This window comes from Rattus rattus, chromosome 6, assembly GCF_011064425.1.
Source record: "Rattus rattus isolate New Zealand chromosome 6, Rrattus_CSIRO_v1, whole genome shotgun sequence".
Lineage (NCBI taxonomy): Eukaryota > Metazoa > Chordata > Mammalia > Rodentia > Muridae > Rattus > Rattus rattus.
Window position 1 is genome coordinate 61,251,937 of NC_046159.1, and position 17,949 is coordinate 61,269,885.

Consider the following 17,949-nt stretch of genomic DNA (forward strand, 5'->3'; position numbering starts at 1 on the left):
CCAGGCTGGCCCCAAACTTGTGACAATTTTCTTACCTCTGCCATTTGAGTGCTGTGATTATGGGTGAATGCTACCATGTCTAGTTTTTATGTCAAAAAATGTTATGCCTGTGTGTCTTTTTGGAGACAGATTGTTATACAGCCTAGGCTTACTTAGAACTCTTGATCTTCCTTCATCTGTCTTCCAAATTCTGGTATTATGACATGTGCCAGCACACTCAGCTAGCTGTTTTTAGTTGATTTACGAATCTTAGTATGTATGCCTATAGAAGCTTTTGTAGGTGTCATGTGAAAAGTATCTGTCTTTTTATTACATCTCTCAGAATTGCCAGAAATACTTACTTTCTTCAAGACAGTAAGAGTCAGTTCATGCATCAGAGGCCTTACTTTAAGAACTAAAATTACCGGAGACAAAGAAATGTAAACAAAACACCTCAAAGTGTAGTTGTGGGTTAAGGACCTCCTTAAGAAGGTTTCAGAACTCAGGAAACAATTGCAAGAAGTTACAAATAGGACTACATAAAAATTAAAAAAAAAAAAAAACCCTCTGTACAGAAAAAAAAGCAAACAGCAGAATGAAGAGACACCCACAGAATGTAACAGAATCCTTGCCAACTGTATATCCGACAAGTGATTAATATCTAGATGCTATAAAGAACCGAATAAAATTAAACACCAAATGAACAGATCATCTAGTCAGTAAATAGGAAAATGAACCAAATAGATAGTTCTTCAGAAAGGAAAACCAAGTGCCTCAAGATATGTGAAAAGGATGATCAGCATCTTTAGTCACCAGGAAAACATAAACTAAACCTACACTGAGAGTCCATTCCTGGGGCCAGTGAGGCGCTCACTGGATAAAGGTACTTACCAAGAAGGATTGCTGCAAGGTGTTCTCTGACCTTCACATGTGCCTATAACCGCCCTCTCCCCACATAAGCAAAAAAGTGTTTTAAAACAACAGAAACAAAATAAATTAAAAAGACCCCATCTCTGTTATACCCTAGTCAGAATAGCAATTATCCATGAAAGAAAGGAAGGGGGGATGGAAGAAAAGGACAGAAAATGCTGGTTATATGGGAAAAGGATGTAGATGAAGTAAAGACCCTCGTGAAGATATAGGCATTGTGGAAAACAGTTTGAAGAGTCCACAGAAAGCTAACTATATAATAGAAGTACCATACTATCACGCTATCTCTCCTGGGTATATACCTGGAGGATGCTAAATTAGCATATCACAGAGTGAGCCATGCCACAGCACACTGCATCATTCACTTATGTACTTAATCATGATAGTCCAGGAATGGAACCTTAGTGCCTATTATCAGATGAGTGGATAAAGAAAGTGTGGTTAATATAAACATCCACCCATAGATAAAAATGAAATTAGGACATTTGCTGGAAAATGGAGCATGGAGAGATCATTATGTTAGATTAATAAGTTAGACTCAGACAAATATTGCATGCTTTAATGTGCAAGCTAACTTGAAATTTAAATATATGTACGAATAAAATATATGACATATGAAAATTCTATAAACCCTCTATTTTGTATTCTACATTAAAATGCAAGAATAAATCTAGATTATATAAATATTTATATACTGGTTAGTATTATATACTAATCACATATATGACATGGTAATTGGAGATGGCTAAAGGAGGAGGAAGGCATAAAAACAGTGAGGAGGAAAAAAACCAAAAGGGTAATGGGGGAATTGAATGCAAGCAAGCCATGTTTTCTGTTATGTGCAGAGAATAGATTTAACTGCACACATTAGCGTCTTTCCTTGTACAAATGCCATGACAGCCAATGGAGACTGAGGGGAAGATGGTGATTACTGAAAGGGAAGGAGGAAGGAAGTAGGAAGGTCCTGGGGGAGTAAATTTGAGCAAGATGAATAATGTATGTATGAAAGCTTTTGTTATAAACCCATTTATTACACTGATTTCAGTTACTTGAAGTTATTCTGTGTTTATCATCCTTTCACTTTTAGCCTGTCTGTGTCTTTCAATCTAAAGTATATTTCTTGTAGATAAAAGATGATTGTGCTTTTTAAAATCCCACCTTGTGATGTTTGCTTTTTAGTTGGAATTTATAGTCCTTTCATACTTAATGTTATTAGGGTTGGATTTTTCTGTTTCATAGTTTTCCCAATCTCCTTGGTTTCTGTTCCTCCTTTCTTCTTTTTTAATTTAAATATATTGGAATATATGCTTTTTTAAAATTGATTTTGAAAATAGTAAAATATTTTTTAGATTTATTTACTTTATGTGTTTGAACAGTTTGCCTGCATGCGTGTGTATATACCATATATGTACAGTACCTGAGGTGGCCAAGAGAGGATGCTATATCCCCTGGAACTGGAGTTATAGATGGTTGTGAGTTGCTATGTGGTTGCTGGGACCTGAATCCCAGTCCTTTCAAGAGCTTCCAGTCCTCTTAACCACTTATCCATCTTTTCAATCTCTTTAAAAATATTTTTTGATTTGCTTTCTTGGAATTTGCTATGTGATACTTAGGTGCATCTCAGTTTATTACAGCTTCCTTTAAAGTCTTTGCCTACTCAAATTTGATATATAAGTGTACACACATATACACACACACAAACACATACACGTATATACTGCTAGCTTGGTTTTAGTAGCTCACCTTTCTTGCTTACTGTTACATATTTATGATTTGCATATATTTTATGAGCCCACGTACCATTAAATTACTACTTTAAAAATGTTATTTTTCAAAGAAGTTAAGAAATCTAATTTTTAAAAATTAATTTTAAAAGTATGTCTTGTCTTAATATCAATGCTGTTTTTTCACAAGAAAGTTTCCCAGGGGAACTGCAGGTAAGGTCATGGAAGTACCCTGGGCAAGGCTGGTAGCAGCATTTCTGTGGAACAGTTCCATTGATTTCCCTGAAATCCTGTTTTGGGTTAATTTGGATACTTTTTCATATATATGCACGTGTGTACACAACACACACAAACATATGCACATGATTTTTCAAGTTCTCTTTATCTTCATTAGAAGTCTTCTTGAGTATTTTATTTTGTAGAATGGTCTTTTGACATTGAGAATATTTTAGAAATTATATGATTTATTTCATTGGCATTCATGATTATTCATCTTTTGGATATCTTTGATTTTATTTTATTAGTCTTTAAAAATATATTAATTTTTAATAGTTAAAAAATTCCATTAAAATACTACACTGGACTTGTCTTAATGTACAATGAAAGCTAATTGAGGTTAGATTTTTTTCCCCCTCAGGTAGTGCATTTGTCTGTCTAAGAAAGACTGAGGTGGTTGATTTCTTTTGTAGGCATTATCCTGCACTGAAGACACTGGAGCATCTGGAACATACCTATCTGCCTCAAGTGAGCCACTATCGATTCTGTAAGGTGATGGTGGACAACATCCCTAAACTTCGGGAAGAAATAAAGGATGTTTCTATGTCTGATCTCAAAGACTTTCTGGAGAGCATCCGCAAGCATTCAGACAAAATTGGAGAGACTGCCATGAAGCAAGTAGGTCCTTGGTTTGTGACAGTTCAGCCTGTTGGCTCTGCAAATATCTGGTTATACCCAGATCTCTTCTTGGCAAGTGTGTAATTCCCTCTTACCTCATTGTAGGAAGGTCCTTCATAAGTGAAAATGTTATGAACTTGGCAGAGTGATGAGTTGTGTTGTTCCTCTGTGACTGTTGAGTGAACGGTGTCTAATGGTGAAGATTTGTGTCCAAGACTGGAGAGAATTCAGCTTGACTTTGTATAGTATTTAAAGTCCACAGTCTTTGAAAGCTTTCCTTTTAGTAAACAACATGAACTGTGTTGCATGTACCTTTGGTTGATTATTTACTGTTAAGATGGCTTGTCATGTGTAAATATTTCTGATGTTGATGGGTGTTAGTGACAGAAAGGCGTGTTGTTGTAGACTGTGGGTTATGACTGCAGAAGGGATATACTTACAGCCCCTAAATTCATCAAATGTGTTATGAATACTTATTTTCTTTAAATATCTTCAGTTCTGAGTCTGTAACATCATGAGAGGTGTCTTTTCTCATTGCAAAGGAAGAACAATACTGGTTTGCAGTAACATTGCTTCTCGAGATTTAAGTCACAATGATACTATAAAGATGTGTTAGCGTATTTGATGATGCATCCTACAACATAGACTTTAATTATTTATGGAAAGTGTTTTATGGTTTTGTAAACAAGTGTTTTCAAGTAGATTTGTATTATACGTGGAGAACAAGGCAAAGCAGACCACATCTGGAAGCCTTACTTTAGGGCTTAGCTCGTATTAATAGGCATAGTTCAGATGTCTATCTGATACTGCAGAATTTATAAGATAGTTTAAAAAAGTCTCCTTTTAAATTTTATTGGTATTATACTTTACAACATGACAAGTGTAGGCTCTTCTTGTCTCAGCTCTTTTGTGCTGTGACTGCAGGTGTGAGGTGTCACCAGTTCTTAGGGCTGGACCTCAACGCTGGCTTTCTAAAGTTGCTTTCTCCAGGCCCTGACTGGATGAATTTATTTTCCTTTGCTAAAATGCTGTTATGAATATTATCACTTCATTTAATTTGAGATTAGCTGGTCTTATTTCTTAAGTATCTGAAGAAATGAATGCCCACGGAAGGGAAGAGACTTGCTCAAATCCAAGCAACTTGTGAAGGTCAGACCCTCTAATAGAATTCAGACAAAGTTGGAATGGATATGTTAACCATGGCACTCAGTCTTTGTAAACTCTTAGCTAGTTTATTTTTTATTCCAAAAAGAAGAACTGAAGAAATCTTTCTGTGGATTCAGTACTTTATTAAAAGTTTTCATATCAGAAATGGCCTTAGAGCATGAATTGCTATTCTGTGCATGCATGTGTGCATGCATGTGTGCATGCATGTGTAAGATTGTTGTTTGCTTTGTGTTTTGGGACACAGTCCTCACTAATGCAGTCCTGGCTGTTCTGGTACTTGGTATATAGAACAGTCTGGCCTCAAACTTAGAGATGCAAGCCTTCCAAGTGCTTGGATGAAAGGTTTGTGCCATCATGAGCAGCTCTGTATGTTTTTTTTTTTTTTTTTTTGTTGTTGTTAAAATCAAATAATTGGTTCCTTAAAGGCATCTTCTATGTGATATTATTATTATCCCTTGTTCTCATTTGTGCCCCTGTCGACTGCCATTCTCTATTCTCCCTCCTTTATCTACCTTATTCCTGCCCCCATCTCATTTAGTCCTCCCTTGTATTTTATCCTGCCCATTTCTCTTGATGCTCTTCTTGCCTACTTCCTGGGCTAAACTAATGTGTGTGTATTTTATAGTCACATGATGTAACTTGAAGTGATTTTAAAAAAACGCCTAAAGAACTTCTCTGCTAACTTTCAATCAGTTTCATTTTGAAACTGATTTCTGGAACTCTTGTTACAAAATCGATTGTGTGTGTGTGTGTGTGTGTGTGTGTGTGTGTGTGTGTGTGTGTGTATTTATTTCTTATTTTGATTAGCTTGCTTTAGGCTTTGTAGGCCTGAATGAAATTTGTGAGTAAACATTTTTTGCTAGGTTGATTTCAATTGTGAGGCCCTTTAACTGAGAGAAGGATTTACTTACTTTTAAAATTCTGTCTTGTCTTTGTCAAGTTATATGGTTGTGTAACTGATGTTAAGAAAAGAAGCTATCCTCTGCTTCTATTTTAGTGTTTTTATGGGATTTCTGAGTGTGTGAATGAGTAGTTCTCTGATTCTGATAACTTTTTTTTGAGCTCTTTTCTTTCTATTTGCTTTGTTCAATTCCAATGTGTTAGTTTTTGTTTGATTTTATTGTATTATTAAAAATGAAAAAGATATACACACATGAAAGGAATCTAAACAGAGTCACCAAATAATGGGGAGACAATGCCTCAACTGAACATTTTGTGCCACCAACTGAAATCTCTAGTTCCAGGAATGGGTTACATCTAGTTGAGTCATTGGCTAAAGGGTAGCCATGGAAACGCCCAACCACTTAGGCTATTGCCCAGACTATTGATTGTGTTTCACAAACTGGTGGTAAGGCCCTATTATTGAGGACAACAGTCATGTATCTCATTGAGCATGGTAAAATCAAGCTTGTGCTTAGAGGCTTTCCCTGTGCTGACTAGTGTTCTATGTACTAAAAGGTATGTTGCATGCTACCAGAGGAAAAAGGTAATCAACCAACTCTGCTCTAAACCCTACTACCTACAGAGGGGCCTTTCTGCAAGATACGTTGGTGAAATAGGGATACAAATGTAGGAGTAAACAACTACCCTCTGATTTGATGTAAGGTCCACTCCCTGAGATGGAACAAAGACTTGATTCTGCTTAGGTGGCCAAGAACCTGAGTTAGATGGGTCATGGGCCTAGGAGGAAAACCAAAGACTATTACTCTGCTAAAAAATAGAGCAACACAGTAACCTCTAGTGATATTCTACTTTGTTAGCTATATTAGAGAAGCTTCTTGAATTTGAAAGGAACGAACACAGAGACCCACAACTGGACAATGTACAGAGTGAGAGACTTTGGAAACCATAGTCCTAAGTGGGATATTTTCCTCAAACCCCTCCTCTCAAGGATCTGTGCAGAAGATTGTAAAAGCAAGACATGTTTGATAGCTCAAATGAAACAGCATCTTCCAGACCTGTGCACACTGTTATGGTCCTTGTGCATTCATGAGTATCAGTTCTGTTGTGTACTTTTCCAATTACTGACTTGCAAAGGAAACATTACCTTCTCCAATGGAGTCTCATTAGGTATATTACCCAGACTTTAGGGTAGGCCCTATTTTTAGTTGGGCAGCACAAAATGAACTCAGTGATGTTTTTAGAACTTTTTATCTCATATTTCTTTGGGCATATATTTGCCTCATTTGGTCCTTTGCATTTGTTTTGCATTTCGTTTTCCATTTTGTGTTTTTGTGGCAGATTGGTGTGTGTATGTGTTTGTGTGTGAAACTTTAAAGATTTATTTATTTTATGTATATGATTACACTGTAGCTATCTTTAGACCCCGCAGAAGAAGGTATCAGATCTCATTATAGATGGTTGTGAGCCACCATATGGTTGCTGTGAGTTACACTCAGGACCTCTGGAAGAGCAATCAGTGCTCTTAACCACTGAGCCATCAATCAAGTCCTGGGACTTTTGAAAAAATAACTTTTGAAAATTGCTCTTAATGGGATATATTAATTATACATAGTAATGAGTTTCATTATGACATTTTCATACATGCATAATGCTTATGCTCTAAGATCAAGAATCAAAATGGGACCTTATAAAATTGCAAAACTTCTGTAAGGCAAAGGACACTGTCATTAGGACAAAACAACAACCAACAGATTGGGAAAAGGTCTTTACCAATCCTACATCCAATAGAGGGCTAATATCTAATATATACAAAGAACTCAAGAAGTTAGATTCCAGAGAATCAAATAACCCTATTAAAAAAATGGGGTACAGAGCTAAACAAAGAATTCTCAGCTGAGGAATATCTAATGGCTGAGAAGTATCTAAAGAAATGTTCAACATCCTTAGTCATCAGGGAAATGCAAATCAAAACTACGCTGAGATTCCACCAGTCAGAATGGCTAAGATCAAAAACTCAGGTGACAATGAATGCTGGTGAGGATGTAGAAAAAAAGGAACACTCCTCCATTGTTGGTGGGACTGCAAACTGGTACAACCACTCTGGAAATCAGTCTGGCAATTCTTCAGAAAATTGGACATACTATTACCTGAGGACCCAGCCATACCACTCCTGGGCATATACCCAAAAGATGTTCCAACGTATAACAAGGTCACATGCTCCACTATGTTCATAGCAGTCTTATTTATAATAGCCAGAAGCTGGAAAGAACCTAGATGCCCTTCCACAGAGGAATGGATACAGAAAATGTGGTACATCTACACAATGGAGTACTTCTCAGCTATCAAAAACAATGACTTCATGAAATTCATAGGCAAATGGATGGAACTGGAAAATATCATCCTGAGTGAGGTAACCCAGTCACAGAAAATCACACATGGTATGCACTCACTGATAAATAGGTATTAGCCCAAAAGCTCGAATTATCCAAGATACAATCCACAGACCACATGAAGTTCAAGAAGGATGACCAAAGTGCGGATGCTTCATTCCTTCTTAAAGGGGGGAACAAAAATATTCATAGGACATGGAGGCAGAGTTTGGAGCAGAGACTGAAGGAACAGCCATTCAGAGCCTGCCTCACATGGGTATACAGCCCCTATATATACAGCCACCAAAAGTAGATAAGATTGATGAAGCTAAGAAGTGCATGCTGTCAGGAGCCTTATATAGCTGTCTCCTGTGAGGTACAGCCAGAGCATGTCAAATACAGAGGTAAATGCTAGCAGCAAACCATTGAACTGAGAATGGGATACCCATTGGTGGAATTAGAGAAAATATTGAAAGAGTTGAAGGGGCTTGCAACCCCATAAGAACAACAATGCCAACCAACCAGAGCTCCCAGGGACTAAACTACTACCCAAGGACTGACTACTCATGGACTGACCCCATGGCTCCAGCTGCATATGTAGCAGATGATGGCCTTGTTGGGCACCAATGGAAGGAGAAACCCTTGGTCTTGCTAAGGCTGAATCCCCCAGTGTAGGGAAATGTTGGGAGGGGGGCTGCAAAGGGGGTGGATTGGGAGGGGAACACCCTTATAGAAGAAGGGGAGGCGGATGGGATAGTGGGCTTATCTCTGGGAAACTGGGAAAGGGAATAACATTTGAAATGTAAATAAAAAATATTCAGTAAAAGAGAAAATGTGTTGATTTTATTCAGTTCTCTGTACTCTTGCTTGTCACCTCCCATTTTTATTAATCTCCTTTCTTTTTCCACTTAGTCTACCTTCTACTTTGATGTTCATTAGACTTCTTTACAGGCTCATGAACACCTCACCAGTGGTCATACCCAACTTCCTTTCCCTGGCAACCGTTAGCTGCCTATAGATCCTCAGGGAGGGCTGGACCTTTGACTACGACCCTTTAGTAATTGTTTTTTTCAGAACTGACCTTGGGAAAGGATTAATGGTCACCTTGATTCTTTCAACCTTTGACTTTTTTTTGCTAGGTTTTGACTATAACAAAACGAGCCTTTGATTTGCTGTATAGAACATCTTTGGGTTAATTCTGGCCTAGTACTCCCCTCTGAGTTCATAAGGCTGTGTAATGACCATCATGCATGTCTTGTTGAAACATCCTTTGTACTAGATTCTAAGCAGAGCATACACAGAGTAAACCCTTTGGAGCCAAAGAAATTGGTCAAGTCTTCTTAGGTTTACTTTCTATTCATCTAGCTTTTGGTACTTATGTTTTTGGCATATAATTTGGGAATGGTAAGATAGAATTTTAAAAATAAATAAATCTTCTTCTCAGTTAAAAGGCCTCCCAACTGAAATTAACCTGGACAAGATTGTTTATCTTACAAAGCACATGATTTTGGTACTTATCTAATCATGTGTTTCTTTTAAAAAATTAAAAATTATATAGTGTGCATATCAGAGAGAGGGGAGATAATTTTAAAATTCAGTCAGTCAAGCCACTTGAGGATTCTGAGTATGATTAGCCTTTACAGTGAACAGTGTGGGGCCAGAGAGAAATCTCTCCTAGTAAAGTACCTGCAAAAAGATGTAAAAACTTGAGTTTAGAACCCTATCTCCCATGTAAAGGCTGGTCGTTACCAGGAAGGTATAGGCCGCAGGATACTGGAGCTTACTACCCAGATAATTTAGTGAATTAGTGAGCTCCAGGTTCAGTGGAGAAGACCCTGTCTCAAAAATTAGGCCTGAAGAAAATACCTGATGTCAACTTCTGGTCTCCATATTCATGAATGTGTGTGCATATACACCCACAGACACACATGCACACATGCATACTCACAAAAAGCTAAAGCAAGGCTAATGGATTTTTTTGAAAAATAGAGAAAATATGTAGAAATCTAAGTGGCCTCTCTTTATAGACCTCTGCTGTACACAGCAGGGAGAACTCAGCATGTCTCTAAGTGAAGTAAATTGGAAAGCCTTTGTATGTTTGAAAAGTTTTATGATGATGATTGTTAAGCTATGTGGATCACTCCAAGGGAAAAAGTAGATTTTTAAATCACAGAGGTTGCTTGTAGGATACTGGATGACAAAGGGAGTTTGAGGCAGGGATGTAGAGGTGGGGAACTGCGGAAATGTAGCTGAAGGTGCTACTCATTACTGGCAGACTCTGGAAGATACATATGGATGTGTATTCCTCTTCTGTCCTCGCAGATTATAGTGCAGGGCCTTGTCCTAAGGAGTTGAAGGAGCATTCTTATTTTCTAGGGATGGGGAGAAACTGAGGATAATTTAAGGAAAAGATTTTCATGGATTTTTATCAATTTTATATTTATAATATAAATTCAATTATAAATTAATAAATTCTATAATTTTTCATGGATATTGTAAAAGTATTTTTCTACTTAAGTGATTAATTTGTTGTTAATCTATAAGTCTATTTAAACTTTTATATCTGAAGATGTAATATAGCTTGACTTTTAGGTGTTTTTCAGTTAGCTATAGTTTGATATTATTTCTCTGCTTTTATGTGCCAGATTAAAAAAAAAAGGAACCTAATTATTTGTTCATTTTTAAGTCTGCAGTTCTTTTTGTTTTCTGAATTTATTTTTAAATTATTTATATTATTTTAAAAATAATGTGTGTGTGTGTATAAGTATGTACACATGAGTATAGGCGCCTGGAGAGTCCAGACATGCTAGGAACTGAACTCAGATTAGTATAAGGGTACTAGTAGCTCTCAACTGCAGAGCCATCTCTCCAGCCCTATAGGTCCTCGGTTCTTAATGACACATTAAGTACATTCACATTTTGTATAACTATTACCACCACCTTTTCCATAACCTTCTAACTTTCCCCTATTGAAACTCTATAAGTAATGGGTTTTGAACTTACCCAACCCCGATTGAATAAATGAAATCTTTAAGTTTAGGAATTCATTGTGTTTCCGTTGCAGAGAAGAATAAGAAGCAAAGAAAAAGTATAATTCATATGTGTTAAAACTTCTTGGTTTCAGCACCAGATGTACAAGAGGGGGCACAGTAAAGAAACTGCCAATGACTGCTTCGTTCTTAGGGGAAGGATTTTGTTGTAAGAGGGAAAATGTCTAGCGGTATCCATTAGAGTCCAGATCAGAGAGAAAGATAATCAGAGTGGACACGGCCAGAGATATGTGCAGGAGATATATAAGAACAAGGGAGAGCATAGTGGGGTACATAGTGTAGATAGTTGAGAGAGCAAGAGAGAGAGACTAAAGCATAGTGAGAGAATAGATCTGCAGATCTCTGTCTGTCTCTGTGTGACACCTATCATCTCGACCAGTCATCTTTCATCTAATCGTCATCTCTCTGTCTATATAGACAGGGGTAAGCAATTATGTGGAATACAAGGAGGATGAGTAGCTTGGATAAGGAAAGCTAGAGTGAACTCTGAGATGTATAACAGGATCATGGAGACCAGCATGGGCTTTGGTATGCTCATAGGTGCCATAGGTAGCCATATGTCCCTTCTGCCAGAGTAAGAGAAATGACTCCCTTTGGCAGATGGGAACTGATTTCACCAGTTCCTGAGGAGTGCTGGCTTTGGTCTCATAGTTAGAAATCCCTTTGTAGTCCAGCGTGAGCTAATTTATGGATATATGGAGTTCCTGAAACTTAGCAATATGATAGTTTTTTTTTTTTAACAAGTGGATTGCTTCTAATTTTAAAGATAGGTTTTCTGTTTAAGTTCTTTAAGGCATATTTGATCCAGAGTAAGGATGGGATAGTTTTCACGCTCTCAAAGTATTTTTAGTCTTGTTGGTTTAGCTTTCTCTTTTTGTCTCTTTCGTCTTTGTATATAACAGAAAGCTATATTTAGGGGCTGGAGAGATGGTTCGGCAGTTAATAATACTTGCTGCTCATGCAGAGGACTGACCAGGGTTCAGCTTCTAGAACCCACATGGCTAATGACTATCTGTAACTTCAGTTTCAGGGAATCTGACCCCATTCTTGACATCTGTGAGCACATGGTATGAATCTAGTGTATATACATCTATACAGGCAGACCTCTTCCTTCCTTCCTTCTTTCCTTCCTTCCTTCCTTCCTTCTTTCCTTCCTTCCTTCCTGTCATTAATTAATTAATTAATTTATTTATTGAGATAGGCTCTCATAGAGATCCCTGTGCCTCTGCCTTACTAGTGCTGGGATTAAAGGTGTATGCCATCACTCCTGGTTGTAGCTTAGATTTTATATAAAGGCGTTAAAGGTTGCCAGTTAAGGACTGGTTTGAACCATGGTGATCTTAGCCTATTTTTGAGAGCTCTACTGCCCTTCAGGATGAGAATTTTATCTGGTGCTGCATAATCTGAGGATGAGGGGTTCCTCTTTTTTAGTACTACTTCGTTCACTTAGGGTAAAATCTGTTACTAATTTGGACCTTTCTCTTCTAAATAGCTCATCAGGCAGATGTCAGGAAACAGTATAGCTTTCTTCCCAAAGCAGAGTTCAGCTCTTTGCAGGTCTCCCAGATGCCCCATGAAGAATGTGATGACCTGATTGTTTGACTCTTACCCTCTTACTTTCATGGTAAATCCTTAACTAGTCTGTTCTTTTAATATTGCAGAAGGAAGTGATCTATAGCAGTGTCCATGGCATTTCAGGGATATAAGCCTTCAGAGCTATAAAGTCAGGAACTCTCCCTAAAGAAACACTATCAAGGACTTAGGGATTTTTCATGTGACATTTGGGAGTTTCTATACTCTCTGAAATATATTCAGTTACATTGTGGGAGCCATCAAGATGATCAAGACCTACTATTAGGATCAGAATCAGTGACATACTCTGAGTTTTTTTCTTTTTTTCTTTTCTTTTTTTTAGTTTCTTCATGATTTGTGAAAAGAGCATTGTAGAAAGTCTGAATAAAGTTATGACTGTCTCTCAGTTCAATTTTACAGCATCAGTGTGTCACAAACACATTGACAAATACATTCAAGATGTTTGTAAACTTCTGAGGTGTCTGAGAATATTTTGAACACACTGCATTTCCTTATTATTGTTTGATGGGAAGTGGCAAACTTGGATAAAACTATATTAATAAACTTTGGCTTAGCTATGACACTCCTCCCTCTCCCTTAGTTTTTTTTTTCTCACTGTGCAGTTTATACTGGCTTTGAACTTGTGATTCTCCTGACTCAGCCTCCTGTGCTCTAAGGTTACAAATGCATGTCAGCAAACCTGGCTTTCTTGTAGTTTTGTCTCTCTGTTCTTTTCTCTCCTTATTCCTGGTCACAGTAGTACAGAGGAAATGAATGACAAAGGAACAACAAAAGATCATTTAATTTTGAGTTGAAATGGCTAAAGGTAGTAGAAGAAAACTCTGGTGGTTTGAATGAAAATGGTCCCTATAGATCCCCATATGTTCGAATACTTGATCTGCAGTTGGTGGAACTGTTTGGGAGGGATTAGGAGGTATAGCTCGTGGGAAGAGGTGTGTCACTGGGAGTGGGCTTTGAGTTTTAAAAGTATTTGTTCCATTTCCAACATGTTGTCTACCTCTTACATTTACAGCAGCTGCTCCAGATGCCTCTGAATTAGGCCTTCACTCTGCCGTCACAGTCGCTTTTATAAAATCCTTAGTCATGATATTGTGATCACAGCACTTAAAATTTCAGTCTACGTAAATTCTAATATTATTCAGTGTGACATTAAAGGGGCATTTTACTTTGAATAGTTTTCTTTTTTTGTGAAGAAATTGTCCCTTTTTCTTTCCTCTTAACCATTGTTATAGTGAAACTGAGGGCTTCTAAGTAGGGCTGTTGGCTTTGCACATACTTCTTCCTTACTGTCTATGCCCTCCATTCTTCATGGCTATTAGTCCAGTCTTCAGTGAGGTGATTCATTCCTCCAGTTGGCATTGTTGCTTCCAGCTATGTCTGGGCTTCTTCATTCTGTCAGGTCATCCCTCTTCACCCTTCCCTTATTTTTCAACACTGAAGAGAATACCAATGGCTTATGCTCTAAGATCAAGAATCAACAAATGGGACTTCATAAAATTGCAAAACTTCTGTAAGGCAAAGGACACTGTCATTAGGACAAAACAACAACCAACAGATTGGGAAAAGATCTTTACCAATCCTACATCCAATAGAGGGCTAATATCCAATATATACAAAGAACTCAAGAAGTTAGACTCCAGAAAATCAAATAACCCTATCAAAAATGGGATACAGAGTTAAACAAAGAATTCTCAACTGAGCAATATGGAATGGCTGAGAAGCACCTAAAGAAATTTTCAAAATCCTTAGTCATTAGGGAAATACAAATCAAAACTACCCTGAGATTCCACCTCACACCAGTCAGAATGGCTAAGATCAAAAACTTAGGTGACAATGGATGCTGGCGAGGATGTGGAGAAAGAGGAACACTCCTCCATTATTAGTGGGATTGCAAGCTGGTACAACCACTCTGGAAATCAGTCTGGCAGTTCCTTAGAAAATTGGGCATAGTATTACCTGAGGACCCAGCCATACCACTCCTGGGCATATATCCACAAGATGTTCCAACAAGGACACATGCTCCACTATGTTCATAGCAGTCTTATTTATAATAGCCAGAAGCTAGAAAGAACCCAGATTCCCTTTAACAGAGGAATGGATACAGAAAATGTGGTACATTTACACAACGGAGTACCACTCAGCTATTTAAAACAATGAATTCATCAAATTCATAGGCAAATGGATGGAACTAGAAAATATCATCCTGAGTGAGGTAACCCAATCACACACATACACAAAAACCAAACACACATGGTATGCATTCACTGATAAGTGGATATTAGCCCAAAATCTCAGATTACCCAAGATACAATCCACAGACCACATGAAGCTCAAGAACGACCAAAGTGTGGATGCTTCAGTCCTTCTTAGAAGGGGGAACAAAAATATTCATAGGAGGAAATATGGAGACAAAGTATGGAGCAGAGACTGAAGGAAAGGCTATCCAGAGACTGCCCCACCTGGCGATATAGCCCATATGCATACAGCCACCAAACCCAGACAATATTGCTGATGCCAAGAAGTTCATGCTGACAGGAGCCTGATATAGCTGTCTCCTGAGAGGCTCTGCCAGAACCTGACAAATACAGAGGCGGATGCTAGCAGCAAACCATTGAACTGAGAATGGGGTCCCAGTTGGAGGAGTTAGAGAAAGGATTGAAGGAGCTAAAGGGGTTTGCAACCCCATAAGAACAACAATACCAACCAACCAGAGTTCCCAAGGAATAAACTACCATCTAAAGAGTACACATGGACAGACCCATGGCTCCAGCTGCATATATAGCAGAGGATGACCTTGTTGGGTACCAGTGGGAGGAGAAGCTTGACTGACTCCCCCAGTGTAGGGGAATTTCAGGAGGGGAGAAGGGATGGATGGATGGGTAGGGGAACACCCTCATAGAAGAAAGGGGAGGGGAGATGGGATAGAGAGTTTATGGATGGGAAACCGGGAAAGGGGATGATATTTGAAATGTAAATAAATAAAAAATATCCAATAAAAAAAGAATTCAGCAAATACCTTATGGTCTAAAGTTATATATTAGTGTTCTTTCTCTAGTGTGTGTGTCCTGCGAAGCCTATGTCACACATGAAAGCATGGAAAATAGGAGTATTAGTATATTTCATCAATGTTAGTAAGGTTTAGTTTTCTTACCCCGATTTAACATGAAAAAGAAAAGTTGTATGTACTATTAGATTGTTGTTTCCTAAAGGTTGGGGTACACCCATTACCTTTGAGAGAACTTGAATCTAAATGATGGAGAGGAGTGAATTACCATGGCTTCTGGTCCTCCTATATATGATTAGTGACTACTCTGATGTGTAAGCCAGCAGGATTCACTCCCTGCTGCTCTGATCCAAGTCTTAGAGTGCCCTTTAATGTAGGGGTCTAGGCCAGCCTTCACAGACAGATCTGAGGCAGAACCCATCTGATTGATTGGTCATGAGAGTGATTTTAGTTGTGGGACAGATAGGATGGCCCCATGTTTCAGAGTGCAGAGTGTACATTTTAGATAGAATGGCCCCATGTTTCAGAGTGCAAAGTGTACATTTTAGATAGAATGGCCCCATGTTTCAGAGTGCAGAGTGTACATTTTAGATCAGTGCATGTTTGATTGTCTATGCATGTGGGTGAGCGTACACATATACTTACGTACACTTTGAGCTTTATATAAGGGGCTGGGGAGATTCTGGCCTTCTTTTTCTTTTATTAACTTTTCTTTTTTCTTTTCAAAATTGTCAGCAGCAAATTCTTTTGTCTTATGTACTTGAGGAATGACTTTAAGCATATTTGCAAGTCTTGGTAAAATTCTCCTCACCATTGCTATGTGGTGATGTGTGTGTTCTCCTCCGATCTTCGTTATCTTTCCCACTGAGCTGGTTTATTGCATCAGAGGGCCTTTGCTTTTCCAGGATTCACTACTGGAAGCCTTCTAACTTTAGTGCACTCAGGCTGCTCTTACGTCTGTGCTTTCTTGGGGATCTGTAACTAAAGAGAATGCTTCTTCCATGCAGCCAGTAGGATTAACAGATGGTCAGTCTGAATCCCAGAGCATACAGCCTTCTTTCCTGTTTGACCCCATAACCTCTCCCCTGTTTGGCAGTGTGCTGGTGTTGACAGTTCTTTTGGTTCAGCCAAAGGTGAAAGATAATTGCTTGTGGAGTAGCAGCTGGGATGCTATGTGTTTCTGCAGCAAGCATCTAACCCCACCCCCAGGCAACTTTGGATCTGGTGCAGATTTCAAAGCATGTGTTAAACTTTATGTGATACTGATTAAAATGGAGGGCTCCAGGGTGAATTGGCAGCCCCACAGCTGCATCAGCCAGATGACATACAGAGAAATGACTCAGGACAAATGGAGGGCTGCAGTCTGCTTGTCTCAGTACCGTGCAAGCCTGTGGAAGGAAAGGTGATCCTCAAGTGTCTTGCTGTAGCCCAAGGCACATCTGATTCTTCGGTAGCCCCTTTGTTGAGGTGGTGTTTTTCTTTTCATTTTCCTTGCCTTTAGAAAGCAACAAGAAGAAAAACTACTTGTAAGTAGTAATTTGCAATTATTATTTCCTTTAGTTCTCTATTAGTGCACGTCTACACCAATAGATCTGAGACTCTGAAGTTCAATTTGCTGGTCAAGGAGCTGAGATCTGAAGTTTATTATAGAAGAATAGAAGCTTTCTATAATAGGTTTGGGTTTTGGCTCAGGGTGTCTTTTTAGAAAGAATTATGCATTCGTGACCTAGGCACAGTGCAACATTTCCTGAAAAATCAGTCTAGGAACAGTAGTGGTTTAGATTACCTTTGCTGAGAAATCTCTGACTTCACAACAGGTTAGGATAAACAGTTTTTTAGAGGGAGTTATGTTTTTCGTTTGCTGTTGGTTTTCTAGGAAAACAGAAAGATCAGGAAACTTAGAGGAGTAAGGATGATTATCCTTATTAAAAACTCCAAGCCAGGGGCTGGAGAGATAGCTCAGTGGTTAAGAGTGCATACTGTTCTTGGCAGAGGAGCCTGAGTTCAGTTCCCGGTACCCACACTGGGCAATTCACAGCCACCTATAACTTCATCTCTAGGGGGCCCTGACACCTCTGTCTCTGACAGCATTGCACTCATGTGCATATGTGCATGTGTACATGTGCACACACAGTCATGCAACTTGAGGACTCATTGTAAGATGATGTTACTGGCTGAGCAGTATTTGAAGTAGGAGGTGTGGCTTCAGCAATTCCACAGGCAAAGAAAAACATCTTTGGATATACAGTGGACCCTCATTGTAAAAACCTAAAGCTTTTACAAAAATCTCTTTTCTAAGTCTTAAGCATAAGGATCCATTCAAGCTCCCAGGGAAG

At 38.5% G+C, this 17,949-nt stretch overlaps 1 protein-coding gene across 3 annotated transcripts in view; it reads left to right on the top strand.

Moving 5' to 3' along the window:
- The window catches only part of Exoc6b (exocyst complex component 6B), a 446,009-nt gene that overhangs the window by 71,296 nt on the left and 356,764 nt on the right, over positions 1-17,949 (top strand). For all 3 annotated transcript variants that reach the window (XM_032906207.1, XM_032906208.1, XM_032906209.1), the window contains exon 6: positions 3,323-3,527. In XM_032906207.1, the coding sequence (XP_032762098.1) occupies positions 3,323-3,527 (205 nt within the window). The remainder of the gene's footprint in view (positions 1-3,322; positions 3,528-17,949) is intronic.